The 18,387-nt window shown below is 49.3% G+C and overlaps 1 protein-coding gene across 2 annotated transcripts in view; it reads left to right on the forward strand.

The window, feature by feature from the left end:
• The window catches only part of OGA (O-GlcNAcase), a 548,350-nt gene that overhangs the window by 491,728 nt on the left and 38,235 nt on the right, over window positions 1-18,387 (forward strand). For both annotated transcript variants that reach the window (XM_086922657.1, XM_086922658.1), the window contains exon 14: window positions 589-781. In XM_086922657.1, the coding sequence (XP_086778783.1) occupies window positions 589-781 (193 nt within the window). The remainder of the gene's footprint in view (window positions 1-588; window positions 782-18,387) is intronic.

The raw sequence follows: 18,387 nt of genomic DNA on the forward strand, positions 1-18,387 counted from the left end.
CTCTAGCCTGAGCTGTGATTGATACCTTCACACTTTTCTTTAGGGAGAAGACTTAAAACCTACCTATTATGATCCTCCAAAAATCTTTTTACATTAAAGGGCCTTAAGCACCGAGTGGCCTTTGGGTGTATACCATGTGCAGCAGCTCCTTTTCTTTATCATCTCAAAAGTGTTGCATAACAATATGTATAATATGTGGAACACAGTTGTGCAAGGAAACTCACTGTAAATGGGAAACTAAGAAAAAGAACAACCCTTATGATTTTGTAAATTTTGTCTCTATCCTCATTTAGGTTTGTATTCACTGTTGCTGGAGAGATCATTAACCGGTTGTACAAAAGTTGTGTTTTCCCCCCAAAAAATGCAGCATCTTTGCATTGACACCCAAGTCATGTGTTCTTGGATATGATAGTATTGTTCCTTTCAAGTTGTTTTAATGAAAAGTTATTCATTGCTGTGCTTAAGTGTGGCATCATTGATAGCATAATAGTTGTTTGTATGAAAACAGCAGTAAAACTTGCTGATAGTCTACCGCCTTATGATCTTTAATCATACTTTGGACTTAATGCTTTCACATTTTCTTTGCAGGTTGGTGGGAGGTCTTCTTTCTCTTAGTCTAGATTACTGCTTTGTTCTTGAAGATGAGGATGGCATTTGTGGTTATGCAGTAGGAACGGTTGACGTTGCACCCTTCATAAAAAAATGTAAACATTCATGGATCCCTTTCATGCAAGAGAAATACTCCAAACCGAATAATGACAAAGATCTCTCTGAAGCAGAGGTGAGTCTTTTCAAACTGGTGAAGCTAAAGCCAGATCTTTGCATAAGTGTTTTGTTGGATAATAGTTAACATTTTATTAGATAATGGGTAACCTATCTGGTTGCAAAATAGGAAAGGCAACCTGTGCAACAAACACGTTCTTTTGAGGTCTGTTTCAGGGCTCACCACAGATTGATCCAAGAATGCTGAATGCATTGTGCTAAAATCACTTCAACAAATATTCCTTTAGTGGGTTAAAACAGCAGTACATTGTTGTTTTCCCTCTTGAATGTGTTGAAGGTGTTCGCTCATTGGAAATATATTTGTTTCATAAAGACATGCACTTATGACCTCTAATGCATAACCCTTGCTGGTGATTCGGTAGATTATAGTACAAACGCTAGTATAATCTCAGATATGTATAGGTCGTGTTGGTGAAACCAAGATTCTCATGCAGATTAATTAGGCAATACTGCCATGTAAACGATTATTTAAGGGTTTATTGATTTTAATATTTTTTCTTTTTACTGCGATTTGTTGGTTCATGGAACATGTTGTGTGCGTAAATCTGTAAATCAGAATCCAACTTTGCACATGCTGCCTCTTAAATTATTATGGGAGCACTCCGTCTAGCTTGTAGATTGTGAAATCTGTTGTCCTACATTAAAGTTATAATTGATCCACATGATTGCATTATTACCTTCATGACAGGCTGTGAATTCCTGATAGAAATGTGGGAAACACCCATAGATTGCAAACATTTCATGAAGCATTGTATACCAACCATCCACCTGATTGTTGGGCTTCTGGCACATAGCTAATCGGGCCAGATGACTTTGAACTCCACTCCTGTGACGAACCATCCTAGTTCTGATTTTCTGTCACACGCAGAGTAAAAGGAAATTAATTCATTTGAGCTCTGCTCTTTTACAGGTTCACAAGGTCTTTACTCTGTTAAATTCAGATAACAGTTCCCAACTCTCAGTTGTGGTGTTCAGAGGTTCTGGTTCTTTAAACGTTTCTAACCCATATGGCTGACTCAAATATGAAAGACCAAACATAATTTTGAATTTAATCCCCCTCAGAGTGGTGGGGATTAAACATGTATGTAGCATGTGCACATGCTCTTCATGCACCTAAAATTTAATGATGAGCTCAGACACTTGCAGCTTGTTTTTCTTCGAAGACCTTTTTTAAGTCACAAGACCTATTTTCACTCAATTAGTCCACAATGCACCAGGAAAAAGACTTCACCTCAGATGTGTTTTTCTTCTGCCATTTGGTTCTGACAGAGTCTGGATTTAGCGCCCTAGTCCTGTCTCCGAGCAGCACGATCAGCCATATTGTCCACTAAAGCATCCCCAGTCCAAGGTAGAGTACCTCTTTCGACGGCGTAGGGCATCAAGCCCAAGTTTTAGACTGAAAAAGCATCGACCTTCTGGCCTGGGTCTATTGACAAACCTCACTCGAACCAGAGTGCCTACTTTGACGCAGAGCAACCCTACACCTAAGGTTGCTGAGCCACGCTGCCTGTCGACGCCCCCTAGGTCCAAGGAGTTGGAATAGCCATCTTCGGTGTCCGCATGATGTCAAAAGGCCTTACTAAATCAGCCATGACACTGGCAGTGAAAGAAGATCCAACAGCCTTGGGGAATTGATCCAGTTATAGGTGCCAGAAAAAAATATTCACCCACCTCTCAATTTTGAAGAACTTTGCTAATCCTCCAGGTCTTAAGCCCACAAACATCTCCTTCGTATCCTCCGGAGACGGATTAGCCTATGAGGAGGAGCTGTAAGCATCAAATGCACCTCTTAGCGGAACATTTGCCAGGGACTGACAAATACTTTGCCCTACAACAACAAATCTGAGAATGGAAACTGAACTTAAAAGTCCACAATGCCAGTGGGGCACTCCCTGCCTTCGACCTTTTTGCCTTCCTAGATGTTTACGTCAGCTCTGGTCCTGTCTGTCCTAGAACACTGGATAGTGGAGTTGGACATGCATAACAACTATTTCCATATTCCCGTACTGTAGGCCCACACGTGCTACCTGCAGTTTGCGGTGGGCCAGGAGCATTTTCCATTTGCAGTGCTCCCTTTTCTCCTCACCTGTGTCCCTCCGTTCACAAAGTGATGGCGGTGGTCATTTCACACTTTTGGAGGTCAAGGTTACAACTTTTCCCCCTACCTCAACAACTGGATGCTGAAGGCCACCTCGCCTCAGGCAGTCAGCAACAACTTCCAGACTACAGCAATCATCCTTACATCGTTGGGTTTCACGATTAATGTGCCAAAGTCACACCTGGCTCTTTCCCAGATGCTTGAGTTCATCAGAGCTATTTTAGATAGGGTGCAGTTTCGGCCATTCCCCAGAGTGGAGAGTCCAGGAAATTCAAGCTATTATTGCAATGTTTCAGCCTCGATTCTGAATCTCGGTGAGGGATGACTCTGATGCTCCTGGGAGTTTTTCCATCTTGCAAGCCATACAAACCAGGTTGCAAATGTAGGCTCTACATTGGGACCTCAAATCCCAGTGGGCAAAGCAAAATTGGAATCTGTCAGGTTCTATCTGGATTTAGGAGGCGACTGCAAAAGACACACATTTGTGGCTTCTAGACCAAGACGAAGACATTGGCAGACCCGTCTCCATAGCCCATCCAGAGCTGACCATCGACACAGCTGCATCACTGCTGCGTTGCGCAGGCCACCTGGGAGAGGTTGATATCGGAATTCTCTGGTCTCCTTTAGAGACTCAACTCACATCAATTTATTGGAGTTGTGGGCGATTCGCTTGCCATTGAAGGCCTTCCTGCTAACCATCAGAGGAAGGTTGATGTAACTGCTCCCTCCTAACAACACAGCTATGTGACACTGTAGCAAGCAGGCAAGGGTGGGGACTTGGGACCTGTGTAGGAAGGCTCTGCCCCGCTGGAAGTGGCTAAACAGTCAAGGAACTGATCAGTTGATGAACCACCTGGTGGGATCTCTAAATGCCAGGCTAGATTAACTTCACTGCTGACGCTTAGTGGATCACGAATGACAGTTGCACATGAGGGTGGCATAGGTTGTCGTACAGCAACGGAGATAACCCTCGCTCAGTCTTTTTGCCACTGCTGAGAATGCACAATATCACCACTTTTGGGCGTTGGAGCTTCCAAGGCAGCTCTCTCTCTGACACGCCTTCCATCTAGAGGGGTGCCCGCCACTGCCTCTCCTGTCAAGAGTTCTGAAGATCAGGAGTGACTGTGCCAAAGGTCTCAAATTAAGCCAGGAGTGTGTGGTACACGGAACTCCTCGGCGTGGGCATTGGTCCTCTGATCAAGCTGCTGCTTCTCGCAGCAGTATGGCAGGGTTGTGCACCCTGACCTGCGCAATTCCTGAAGATTAAGTGGCAACAGGTGACATCCTTCCACTTTCCTACTGAAGTCCTTAATATAATCTTGGAAGTGATGTTCCCTTACACAAAACTGTGTACACTAGTTGTTCGGACAGATTCGTGGTTTGGTGTGATACCCAACAAATTGACCTATTGCAAGCAAAGTTGTCTGGAGATTAGTTGCTTTTTCTGTCCTGGCCTGACAAAGACTTGCTTTGGACACTGTTCAAGGCTCCCTATAGTTAATTATGTTCTTTCTGCGGTTAGACCAGCCCTGTTTGTTTAAATCACCTATTGTGAGATTTTTGAAAGGTTTGCAAAATATATTTCCACCAAAATCATTTGTGATGCCTCAATGGCACTCAAACTTAGTTCTTACTTTGTTGATGTGCACCCCTTTTGAGACACAGTACAGTTATCCATTGAAATGTTAAAGACTGGCATTCTCGACGCCATAACATCGGCTAGATCGAGCTGCAGACTTTTTCTGTCTATCCAACCTATACAATATTCTTTCCGGATAAGTTGGTGTGGAAGACCTTCGCTTTCTACTGATAGTGGTCACTTCATTTCGTGTTGGGCAGGTGATCACCCTTTCAGCATTCTTTGCTCCTCCTTATACCCTTTGAGGAAGAGAAACTCCATTGTTAAAACCATAATAGGGCTCTAAGCTTTAATACTGATCACGCCTAAGAATATCGGGTGGATGATTAGCTGTTCCTATGGTTTTCTGGGACAACGAAAGGTCGGACAGTGCAAAAGCAGATAATCTTTAGATTGATTGTTCTCTGCATAAAGATCTGCTATGCGATGGCTAAGAAGCAGCCCCCAGAAGGCTTACAGGTTCAATCTACTAGGGTAAAGCTGGTATAACGGCATCAGCATGCTAAGTGCCTGTCCTGGAGATTTGTCAGGCAGCTATGTTAGCTTCTGAACACGCATTCACAAAGCAATACTGTCCCAACAGTCTAGTCTGTCAAGCAGGCCCGGCTCCAGGAATTTTTATTTGGGTGGGCCAAGGGTGCACTTGGGTGGGCCACTGTGGGCTCGATATGTCCCATATATGTCTGGGCAGGCCTGCTCAGGGCCCTCCTTTATCTCTTATTAGTCTCACAAGGCCCAGTAAAACGCACTCTTTTCCAAATCTCTTTCTAAATATTATCACTCTCAAAAACATTTTTTTCCATGTAATGTTCCTTTGATGAGCAGAGGAGGTTTCTGAGGTGGGAGTATCAGGCAAATGACACTTCTCGGGCTCCCTCTGTGCGAGCCTTCAGGGAGAATCCCTCCTCATTACTACCTCCACCTGACCCCGGACTCTGCAACACACTCACTCCCTTACAGGCTTGATTATTCACTACTCCTCTCCAGTGCACCTTATCTCACAGCTGACCTTGGGTACCTGCCTCATATCAGGCACCATCAGGCTCCACTTTCATTTTTCCCGGTGAAAACATTAGTAAAATCACCTTCAAACGTAAAACATTGACTATAGCAGTAAATATAATTAGCACGCACTTTAAAGTATGTTCTACAGTAGCCCTTACAAAACAGAAAGGCCATGACAGGGCTGGCTTTAGCGCTAGTGCGAAAGTCTTTTTTTGCGCCCCACCAATGACCTTAAGTAAATAAGTAAGTAAGTAATTAATTTATTCTGTAGTTTATAAAAACCATTACAAAATTAAAATACGTCATTTAAAATTAATCAGTTTACGTGCTTGATTGAAACTTTAAATCAGTATCAAGTTCATGTATAATTCGAGGTTATTTCTTGGCTCTGTACATAAAATGTTCTTTTATGCTCAAACTTCTTAATAAATTTGACTGTTCTACAGATCAATTGTGGGTCCGCTGTACACAGGACATATATTATAGCAGAGCGGCAAGTACGTATTCCGTGCTCATTAAACTTGGCCTTTAACCAGCTCCGACGTTCCTGATCCAAAGCCGGACAGATGCAAATCAAGTGCATAAAGTCTTGTTTTCTGGCACCACATAGGTCACACTCCTTGGTGCCTGGGGTCCTCCAGTCCGGTTGTTCAGCGTTGGTTGGAAAGCTGCCCATCCTTATACTAAGATATTTTAATTTGATGTATAATGTAAAGGCAAGCCCTAGATAGGCCACTGGTTTCGGCTTGTTGTATGATTTAAGTATCATCCAGGCATGTGAGCGGTGGCTAAGGATTGACTTATCATTATTCATAGAGTGACTGTTTGCCGCCTTTTTAGCTACCAACTTGAAAGACGATACAGATAGCTTGGTGTCCCACCAATGACCTCTTTCTTCGTAAATACCTTTACTACCACCTTTCAACAGTGCCCCTCATCCCTCCATGCCCCCCCCTATTGACCTCCTCCTCAGATTCCCTCACTGCCACCCTCTACCAGTGCCCCTCATCTCACTAGTCCCTCCCTCAATTACATCCTCCTTGGATTCCCTCACTATCACCCTCCACCATTGCCCCTCATCTTTCCATAGCCCCTCCCACTAACTCCTCCTTGGATTCCCTCGCTGTCACCCTCCAACAGTGCTCCATATCTCTCAGTAGCCCCCCCCCCCCCCCTTGACCTCTTCCTTGGATTCCCTCACTACCACCCTCCACCAGTGCCCCTCATCTCTCCGTAGCCCCTCCCCCCTGATCTCTTCCTCTGATTCCCTCAGTGCCACCCTCCACCATTGCCCCTCATCTCTCCGTAGCCCCCCTCCCATGACCACCTCCTCGAATACCCTCACTACCACCCTCCACCAGTGCCCTTTATCTCTCCATATCCCCTCCCACTACCTCCTCCTCGGATTCCCTCACTACCACCCTCCACCAGTGCCCCTCATCTTTACGTAGCCTCTCTCTCATATGCATTTCATGTGTTGTATAGCGCTACTCATATCAGTGTAAGGTGTCACAGTACTTTACACCACGCACACATTATACAGAGACATTGAATCATACAAGTATGTAAATCAGTCTTTAGGGATTGTCGCATAAGCCAATGAGGATTACAAGATGCAGTAATCACATGTCATCCATACTGGTGGGCAGTATGTTTTAAGAGGGTTTGGTCTGGGGAAACACAACCTCAGGATTTAAAGAGTATTCCATAGGGGCCAGCTTTAATGATAAAAATGTATATCTTCCCACAAATACTCATTTTAGCAACATTAGAATAATGAAAGACTGAGTAAGTTCTAACTAGATCACAAACAAAAAAAGCAAAGTTCTAACTATACCATTCATGTTTGTATGCAGCTCTTTGGTGACAGTTCATTGGTCACTGTCCAATGGTAGGATTGTAACTTCTGAACTGCTAGTAACACAAGGATCTCTGCGACAAAGGCAGTAACCCACTGAGCTTTCACATAAAATACAGTTCATCTGCATTTAAAAACTACTAACAGATAAATGATTGCTCTCCAGCAGGATCATTAATCACCAGCGTTATCTGGGCATTTTGTATTATCTTATTGTTGTCCTGCATCGGCCATGATAATGATAAAAACTGTTTACATGAAGCAATCACGAAGTATGTGTCCTGCTGGGCCTGCGCAGAAAAACAAATAGTAACACATTCTCTTACCTACTCCATAAAACAAACTTTGTGTCACAGCCTGATGTGATAAGCAGCTGCAGGGGTCAGGAAAGGTAAATAAGAATAAACAAACTTCTTTTCTCCTGCACTGCATAGAAAAAGAAATATCCACGCAGCAGAACAGTAGGCAAAGGTTACCCATGTCAAAGACAGGATTTGTCGCCTTTGCCATGTGTAGATGAAGGGGTGAAAAAATAAAGCATCGTTAAAATGTAAATGGTTTTTTAAAGACCTGTGAAGTACTCGGTTGGAGCTCAGATAATCTCAAAAACTGTGTGTGTGTGCGCGCGCCCTGGAAGCTGTCCCAGCCCGGGCACACACACACACAGCCCTTTGAGCCCAATGCCGTTGTGCGCCTGCCTTCAAGCCCTCACTGCGAGGGCCAAGGCTCCTGTTTGGGTGGGCCAGGCTCATGTTTGGGTGGGCCTGGCCCACCCGCTAGAACCGGGCCTGCTGTCAAGAAGGGCATTTTGCCCACTCGGACCTGCAGGACATTTTGATCTGAGCCAGTTCACAGACCAACTACCTTGCAAACTACTGCTGTATTTGGTCGCAAGCTGAGAAATCAGCTGTTTGAAGTATCTATCAAAACAACACATTACTTCCCTTCTGTAACCATGTTTCAGGTGGACACTCTAACTGCAGATTCCTCATTGATCCTTCAGCCTAACCAATCTCTTAACTGGACTTGTTTTCCATCTTAAAAAGACCCAATCTAAAGATCTGCACAGTGGCCATGCAAATCTGCTGATGGGCTCTATATTTGAGGTGGTGAGCAACGTAAGAAAGCAATTAATGTCAGCACACATGGGTGGCGCTTATATGTGGCTCCTCATCACTTTCGTAGTGGAACAAAGTCTTCACATCTGAAAGAGACACGTTAGTGATAGATTCCTTACCTTAGAATATCCCCAGGCGTCAGACTGGATCCGGAAATTTTTGCGTAGCAATACCCCTGCGCGCTGGTAGGCGTCGTCTGCGGCTCCGCGTCCGTCGTCGGCGTCGTGAGCGCCGGGATGACGTCATCGGAGTATATAGACGGCGCCCATGCGCGCTGACGTCAGTTCTTCTTTTTTCCGCGCCAGCTAGCGCAGATCCGGAAGAAGCTCTACCCCCAGTCACTTTTTGACTGAATACTTTTTTGATCTTTTTGATCCTCTACTTAGTCGATTAACTCGACTATCGGTGCCAGGGATGCCCGGGTTCAAGCCTTGCTCGAAGTGCGGCCGACTCATGTCGGTCACGGACCCCCATCGCCGGTGCCTGAAGTGCTTAGGCCTCGACCACGACGATCGAACCTGTGACGACTGCCGGGCCCTGACGTCGAAGGCTAGGCGGGAGCGGTCCCGCAAGCGTCTCGAGCTGAGGCAGTCGGCCCCGCGCCGCTCCAGGTCCCGGTCCCGGTCCCACGGGAGGTCGAGGGACAGGTCGCGAGGTCGGAGTCATCGACGCTCCGGGAGTGGTCACCGATCGTCTGGATCCAAGTCCTCAGGTAAGAGGCATGAGAGGTCGGAGCGACACCATCGGTCCTCCGACCCGCCCCGTCGCTCGCTCGATGCGACCGGGGGTTCGGGCGACACCGCCCACGCGGCTCCGCGGGAGTCGCAAGCGTCGCCGCCTGCCCCACACCTTCGGGTCCCTGGGCACGGCGCGTCGCAGGAGGAGGTCGAGAGGTACCTCATGGCCATGAGGGCCCTCCCTCCTCAGTCGGTTCCCGTGGCGCCTTCGGGCCGATCGGCTCCGTCTGGAGGTCCTTCCGGGTCGGGCGCTTCGGCCCCGACGACGTCGGGTGCTTCGGCCCCGGCGCCGCTGGCGACTTCGGTCCCGGCGCCGCGCGACCTCGCTGGATCCGGCTCCGGATCCGGGACCCCGCCGGTCGACCTTACGACCTCACCGGCGCCGTCCCTTCAGGTGTCGTCCCCGGCAGCCGTAGTGGTTGCCGACCCCAATGCTTCCTACGGTCCGCCTCAGGCGTCGGAGGGGCGCCGCTGGGCGCCGATTCCGTCGGCCGTCGGAGAATTCTATCTCCACGAGGAGGCCCTGGCTGTTGATCCTGGTCTCCAGGAGCTGGGTGACGAGGAGCAGTGGGAGGGGTCCGAGGACCCTCTGGCACGTGATTGCCAGTCTCATCAGGACTGGACATATGAGCTTGGGGAGGCCAGTGGTATTGACACATCGCCAGACACTGGATTTACGTCGCCCCCGACTGTGGCTTCGGAGGCGGGTTCTGCTTACAGTGTAGTGTTGACGAAGGCAGCTAAGGCCCTACACCTTGAGCTCCCCGTCGCGGCCGTGAGGACTAATCTCCTCACTGAGGTACTCAAACAGCAGTCCGGCTCCGCGGAGCCCCTTCTGCCGTTCAATGAGGCCTTGTGTGACGTTCTGCTGGGCACTTGGTCCAAGCCCGCCACAGGTCCCCCTGTGGATAGGAACGTGGCCAGACGCTACCGCCCGGCACCGGGCGACCCTTGCTTTTTGTCCACCCACCCCACCCCCGAGAGCCTGGTCATCCAGGCCTCCAACTCCCAGTCCGCATTCCCGTCGGCCCCGCCCGACAGGGAATCCAAGAGATTTGAGCAGTTCGGGAAGAAGGTCTTCTCGTCTGTGAGCCTAGGGCTCCGGTCAGTGAACACCAACTGTCTCTTGGGCCGCTACACCCACACTCTGTGGGACACGGTTGCGGAGGTGCTGCCACAATGCTCTGAGGAGGTCAGGGCTAAACTCAGCCAAACCCTTGCGGACGGCCGAGATGCGGCACGCTTTTCCATCCGGTGTGGGCTGGATACCACGGACTCACTGGGCAGGGCGATGGCAACGACGGTGGCGGTTCGACGCCACGCCTGGTTGAGGTCCGCCAATTTCTCGGCCGATGTCCAGGCCACTCTCCTGGACATGCCGTTTGATGGCCGTCGCCTCTTCGGCGACAAGGCAGACCATGCGCTGGAACGTTTTAAGGACTCCAGGGCCACGGCCAAGTCCTTGGGCCTTGCGGCCCCACGCCAGCAATCGGGTGCCTTTCGCTCCTTTCGTGGCCACGGAAGGGGCGCCCCACCACGGACCGTCAGCCACGCGCCGCAGAATGTTCAGCAACGCGGTGGCGGCCGTGGGAACCGCCGTGGCGGTGGTCGGGGCCAGCGGCGAGGCCAGTCCACACCTCCCTCAGCAGCCCCCGCCTCAAAACCTTCCTAGTCCGAGTTTTCAGGCCCATGTGACGCCTGTGGGAGGCAGGGTTCGCCATCACCTCTCCCACTGGCATACAGTCACTTCGGACAGGTGGGTGCTGCAAATTGTCCGAAGGGGTTTCTCCCTCCCCTTCGAGTCTTCCCCTCCATCCATGCCACCTCAATGCCACCGTGTGTCGGGGGATCACTTGCGACTTCTGCAAGAGGAAGTTTCGGCCCTCTTGGCCAAGAGGGCCATCGAGCGCGTTCCTGGGCCAGAAGTAGGACGTGGCTGTTACTCCCACTACTTTCTGGTACCCAAGAAGGGCAAAGGGGGCCTACGCCCTATCTTGGATCTGCGGAACGTCAACGGCTTCCTCCGTACGGAGAAGTTCAAGATGCTCACTTTGGCTCAGGTCCTGGCTGCCCTGGACCCAGGAGACTGGATGGTAGCGTTGGACTTGCAGGACGCCTATTTCCACATCCCCGTCCTGCCGGCCCACCGGCGTTACCTACGGTTCACGGTAGGCCACGAGCACTTTCAGTTTACCGTGCTCCCCTTCGGCCTTACCAGCGCCCCACGGGTGTTCACGAAGGTGATGGCGGTGGTCGCAGCCCATCTGCGCAGGCAAGGGGTGTCAGTCTTCCCCTACCTCGACGACTGGTTGTTGAAGGCGGGCTCGCCCCAGACAGTCGTCAGCCACCTCCAGACTACGGCCGACCTCCTGCACTTGCTGGGGTTCTCCATCAATGTGCCGAAGTCACACCTGTGTCCCTCTCAGAAGCTCCTTTTCATCGGAGCGGTTCTCGACTCGGCGCAGTTTCGGGTTTACCCACCCGAGCAGCGGGTTCGGGATATTCAGGCTCTGATTCCTATCTTCGAGCCGTTATCCCGGGTCTCGGTCAGGTTGACGCTGCGGCTTCTGGGACTGATGGCCTCCTGCATCCTTCTGGTGCGTCACGCCAGGTGGCGGATGCGGGCTCTGCAGTGGGACCTGAAGTTTCAGTGGGCCCAGCATCAGGGCAACCTGTCCGATCATGTCCTGATCTCGGAGGGCACTGCGAGACAGCTGCAGTGGTGGCTCACGGACCGCGACTGGGTCAGTGGCAGACCCCTCTCTCTACCCCAGCCGGAGCACGTAGTTGTGACGGACGCGTCCCTCCAGGGCTGGGGAGGCCACATGGGAGAGGCGGAGATCAGAGGCCTCTGGTCTCCGGCGGAGTCCCGGCTCCACATCAACCTTCTGGAGCTGCGGGCGATTCGTCTTGCACTGAAGGCATTCCTCCCCTCTGTCAGGGGGAGCGTGGTGCAAGTGTTCACCGACAACACCACCGCCATGTGGTACTGCAACAAACAGGGCGGTGTGGGGTCGTGGACCCTTTGCCAGGAGGCTCTGCGCCTCTGGCAGTGGCTGGAACGTCAGGGCGTGACTCTGGTGGTTCAACACCTGGCAGGTTCTCTGAATGCCAGGGCGGACGAACTCAGCCGCCGGTGCATGATGGATCACGAATGGCGTCTGAACTCGGACGTGGCGCAAGGTCTCTTTCGACAGTGGGGAGAGCCTTGGTTAGATCTATTCGCCACAGAAGAGAACGCGCAATGTCAGCAGTTCTGCGCGTTGGAGTTTCCAAGGCGGCACTCGCTCGGAGACGCTTTTCGTCGCGAGTGGAGCTGCGGCCTGTTGTACGCCTTTCCGCCTATACCACTTCTGCCCAGAGTGCTGAAGAAGATCAAGCGCGACCGGGCCCAAGTTATCCTTGTGGCTCCGGACTGGGCTCGAAGATACTGGTATCCCGAGCTACTCAGCATGTCAGTCGATCCCCCGATTCGTCTGCCTCTTCGGGAGGACCTTCTGTCGCAGCAGCAGGGGACGGTCCTGCACCCGAACCTGTCCAGTCTCCACCTACAAGCTTGGAGATTGAGCGGCGGCAGTTGAGGCCATTTGACTTGCCTCCCGAAGTCTGTGACATCATTCTGGCAGCCAGGCGTCCCTCCACAAAGTCGGTATACGCCTGCCGGTGGAATAGATTTGTGGCATGGTGCGCAGCAAAGGCTGTGGATCCCCTCTCTGCACCCCTTTCGGAAGTGCTGCTCTTTCTTCTCTCCCTTGCCCAGCAGGGCTCTGCTCTGGGCACTCTTAAAGGGTACCTCTCTGCTCTTTCAGCCTTCTTGAGGCTACCAGATCAGCCTTCTTTGTTCAAGTCCCCTATAGTGAGTAGATTTCTGAAGGGCATCACACACATGTTCCCTCCTGTTCCCTTCGTGATGCCCCAGTGGGACTTGAACCTTGTCCTCACCTATCTGATGTGTGCTCCCTTTGAGCCACTTCATAACTGTCCTCTTCGCCTCCTTACGCTGAAGACGGCCTTCCTGGTTGCCATCACCTCTGCCAGGAGGGTGAGTGAGCTCCAGGCTCTTTCTTCTTCTCCGCCTTTCCTGTCTGTTCATCCTGATAGGGTGGTGTTGCGTACACGACCTTCCTTTCTGCCCAAGGTTGTCACGGCCTTCCACATCGGGCAGTCCATCACCTTGCCCACCTTCTTTCCGCCTCCGCATCCCTCGGAAGAGGAAGAGAGGCTCCACCGTCTGGATCCAAAACGTGCGCTCTCCTACTACCTGGACCGCACTCGCCAATTCCGGGTGGATGACCAACTCTTCGTTGGTTACGTGGGCGCGAAGAAGGGAAAGGCTGTACACAAGAGGACCATCTCCAGGTGGATCATCTTGTGCATCCAAGCATGCTACTCCATGGCGAGGAAGGAGCCCCCGGCTGGATTGCGGGCTCACTCCACTCGGGCCACGGCAACGACAACTGCCCTGGGCCGCGGTGTCCCCCTGCAGGACATCTGTCAGGCAGCCACGTGGGCCTCGCTGCACACGTTCGCAAGACACTACTGCCTGGACAGTCAAGTCCGGAGGGATGGCTTCTTTGGCCGTTCCGTCCTCCAGGACTTTCTGGTGTGATATTGGTTCGCAGACCCACCACCGGGGTTGGTATTGCTGGGGTATCTATTCTAAGGTAAGGAATCTATCACTAACGTGTCTCTTTCAGATGCACAAGTTACTACTTGTGTAACGATATATCTGTAAGAGACATTAGTTAGTGATAGATTCCTTACCGCCCTCCCATCCTCCCCGTTCTGCGAACCGATATTTAGGGTTAAGGTCATCCCCTTTCAGGGCCCTAGTTTCAATGGCACCAGTGTTAGTTCTATCATGGCTCTGCGTATCTGGCGCGGAAAAGCTGTGTTATCAGAACTGACGTCAGCGCGCATGGGCGCCGTCTATATACTCCGATGACGTCATCCCGGCGCTCACGACGCCGACGACGGACGCGGAGCCGCAGACGACGCCTACCAGCGCGCAGGGGTATTGCTACGCAAAAATTTCCGGATCCAGTCTGACGCCTGGGGATATTCTAAGGTAAGGAATCTATCACTAACTAATGTCTCTTACAGATATATCGTTACACAAGTAGTAACTTGTGCAACACCACCTACCTGCTTTAAAGATTACAGATCCAGTATGATGCCTTGGCAGTATACTTAGGGTGAGTCTTCAGTTAGATTATCCATCAGAAAGATAGTTACCAATGGTAAGTAGCTTGTTCTGTAGGCACAGCAAGGTAGCCTCGTTTTAGTGCCCATTACTGCACAAAAACAAATTCGTGAATTGCAAGCCCTTAGTGTGGAGGAACCATTCATTCTGGTTCTCAGAGATTGGGTGGTCCTCAGGACAAATGGCAAATACCCATCAAAGATGGTTTCCCCATTTCATGTTAGCCAGACTGCTGAGCTTCCATCGTTCTTCCTGTATCCAGACACTAAAGTGGAAAGGGCTTTACATACCTTAAATATTAATAAGGCATTTGTCTATTAAATCAGTAGAATAAAATTTATCCGTAAGACGAAACAACTTTTTGTAGCTTTTGTTAAGCTCCTCACTGAAAATACACTTTATCTCGTAGGGGATTACCATGTATAGACATAAGCGATTAATAGTCCTGCCCATCTGCGGAGACCCCGGAGCACTTTATCCAATATACTTTCTTAAGTGAGAGAGTTCGCCTTTCTTCGGGAAGGCCTTGAAAAGTCACTTAAAGTCATAGTGCAGCCTAGGAGTAGGCTACCATGGTCAGGGTTCTTCATCTTGGAATGGCCAAAGAAGAGGCTGTAATTACATATGTTCTGAGTATCTATTTTTTTTTAAAGGCACAGAAAAAGAATCTTCATTAACCCTTTTGCTATGAGAAGACATATATGAAGAAGTGTAGGGCCATGTAGCCCATGGGCTACTTTCAAATGTCATTTCCACACAGTAAATAGCATGAGTTTTCAGGGCATATGAACCTACAGCACTACACAGTATGGTTACATAGGAAGTATCGTTTTTAGGTCTCGCTGAAGCAATGCGTAAGCATTGTTTTAGACGAGATTCTAGTAAGCTGCTTTCAAAAGTCTACCCACTGCGGATCGCATACAGTTCATGTGAGGTAGGCGCTTTCACAGGAATTTGCACCCCCTACCCCTCCCACAAAGCAAGACAAACACTTCAAAGGAATCCGCTCGGGCTACAGCTGCTGGCTACAGCTTACAGTGCATGTGCTCATGCGCGGGCTTGAGCAGAGGTGGTATCAGGCATTCCTCATGCTCATTAAGGCTCCTGTGCTCTTGCATTCCCCCCTCCCTTTTAGCCCATCCCTTTGAAGTCTGCTCGCATTTCCCTCCGCCCCCCTTCTGGGTCCTTGGCTCCTCGCATTCCCCCCTCCCTTCTCGCACAGCCCTTTGATGCTCTGCTGTAGATGTTAGTTCTTTCAGACAGAGAAGACACTCACTTTACGCAGTCTCCTCCCATCGCTGGCATTTTCACATTCTTCTCGAGTCTTGCTGTGCAGGCCCCCCTTTTATTGAGATGATGGTTTGTTTTTCCACTCCTCCGGCAATATCACTCCTAGCGATGTTTGCTTCTCTGGCTACTGCCCATTGATACGCATTTGCAGACACCACAATAACGTGGGACATCCAGTGTAACACACCATGAAACGTTCCAAATATATATGCATCGAACAAGTGACTGAAATCCCCTTGGGTTGCTGTTGCGTTTTCAGACCACCGCTCGGCTGACCACATTAGTTCTTTCAGACAGAGCAGACACTCACTTTACCCAGTCTCCGCCCATCGCTGGCATTTTCACATTCTTCTCGAGTGTTGCTGTGCAGGCCCCCCTTTTATTGCTAGGATGGTTTGTTTTCCCACTCCTCCTGCAATATCACTCCTAACGATGTTTGCTTTTCTGGCTACTGCCTATAAATACGAGTTTGCAGACACCACAATAACGTGGGACATCCAGTGTAACACACCATGAAACGTTCCAAATACATATGCACCGAACAAGTGACTGAAATAGTGTTTTTAAGTTATTTAATTAAGTTGAATCAAGTTAACACGTGCAGGTCAGTGCCTTTTTGAGTGAATTATGCAGTGTCCCTGACCTAGATTCATTGATTAGTATGTGTTGATTGAATCCATATATTCATATTTAAATACCCTTTTCTTAAACATTAATGACCTAATTATTCTGTAATTGTGTACTATGCTTCATCTCAGGGTTTGTAAGGCACTCAATTCTCATTTTATATTTGCTGTGAAAGCATCATAATGCACCAAGATGTAGGCCTCTATACATTGATTCAGGGGCATCACCTTTCCCTACCACGGGAAGGATATCAACTGGTTATCACTCTTTATACATGTATGTATCATTCTAAGTGGGCTGATATGCTTGCCTAATAAATGCGCATACTTCTGCAGGGTGCAATTTACCATTTTTGGTTTGTAAGGATCGGGATTTCTTTGACCTTGGGTGTCTTTTTTTTATGTTTAGTTTGTTTGGTTTCATTGGCCTAGGACCCCCACAATCTGTTGCAAAAGTTGTACTGTCCAATTTTCCTCTTATTTGCATCTGCCTTTAAGGGCTCCAAGCAACTACCTGGGCGGCTCACCCCTGGTACCCTTAATTTTTGCGTACTGCCTACCTCTGGGTGAGACCCTACGCAATTTCCTGGACCCGTACACACACGTGCTTCCTCCACCCTATCTTTCTCTCTCCCTTTCTCTCCTCCTCCACCCTCTCTAGCTCTCTCTCTACCTCTCTCTCTCTCTCTCTCTCTCTCTCTCTATCTCTCTCTCTCTCTCTCTCTCTCTCTCTCTCTCTCTCTCTCTCTCTCTCTCTCTCTCTCTCTCTCCAACCTCTCTAGCTCTCTCCCTATATATCTCTCCCTCCCTCTCTACCTCTCTACACTTCTCTCTATACCTCTCTACACCTCTCCTCTCTACACCTCTCTTCACACCTCTCTCCTCTCTACACTCCTCTACACCTCTCCTCACCTCTCTCCACTCTTCTCTACACCTCTCTCCTCCCTACACGCCTCTCTACACCCGAAACACTTCTCTACACCCCTCTCTCTACACCCCTCTCTACCCGCCTCTCTCTCTCTACCCACCTCTCTCTCGGTCTCCCTACACACACATCTCTCTCTGTCTCTACACACCTCTCTCTAGCTCTCTACACGTCTGTTGGACCCCGGAGACTCTTCAATGCAATACAACTTTAGCCAACTTCTTAATAACATTGAGAGGTCGTATAGCGAACAACAAAAAGTGAACTTCTGACTGGTTATTGCATAGTGTGCGTTACTCAGAACATACCTCTGTTGCATCCATTTTATAATTGCTGTGTGGGTCCCTGCAAAACTGTGACTGGCATGGTGCACAAAGCTCTTTGCGGCTGTTGTGATACTTCATCACCTTCTCCATTCCTCACCCTGCATGCCTTAGAAAATTGGTGCCACTGTGTGTTTTTTCCCTAAACCATAATAATCCAAACATTCTGGCCAAAATGCATGTAAATGAGACCCAGGCGAAATGTTGTTTACCCTGGCGTAATCTCGTGTCATTGCTGGCATGTTGCGTAATGCTTGTTAGGCAAAATGCCTGAGATTCCTCAACGTTGCACAACTGAAATGTACGGGTAAAAATACCAATGCAGGAGTGTGGCCCAACACAAATTAACAGAACACGAGTTGATGCACGATTGTGCAGCATTATTCTTGCGCAAAATGCAACCTCATGCCCAAATGGATGCAAAAACTAATTTCACACCTATCATAGGGACACATTCCCACTAAAAAATATTGCAAAATGCCGACTGGCATTCCATGTAATTTTGTGTAACTCGTTGGTAATTTTGTGTAATTTCCGCAAAGCAAAATATGCAACTCTCACCCAGGCCTATTGTGAATCTAGGTAACCGCAATGAGAATATGGCATATTTAAGGTGTTTCCCTTGCCATTTAGAGAAAAGCTTTTCATTAGCCGAGAGCTTTTAATTGTACAAAAATTATTTCTATAGCATGCTCACTTGTAGGGGCTTTCAGCAAGCCCTCTTCATCCATTGGTCTGTTACTGTGTCGGTCACATTTTCTTCCACCCACTACAGCATGAGG

This window comes from Lissotriton vulgaris, chromosome 5, assembly GCF_964263255.1.
Source record: "Lissotriton vulgaris chromosome 5, aLisVul1.2, whole genome shotgun sequence".
Classification (NCBI taxonomy): Eukaryota; Metazoa; Chordata; class Amphibia; order Caudata; family Salamandridae; genus Lissotriton; species Lissotriton vulgaris.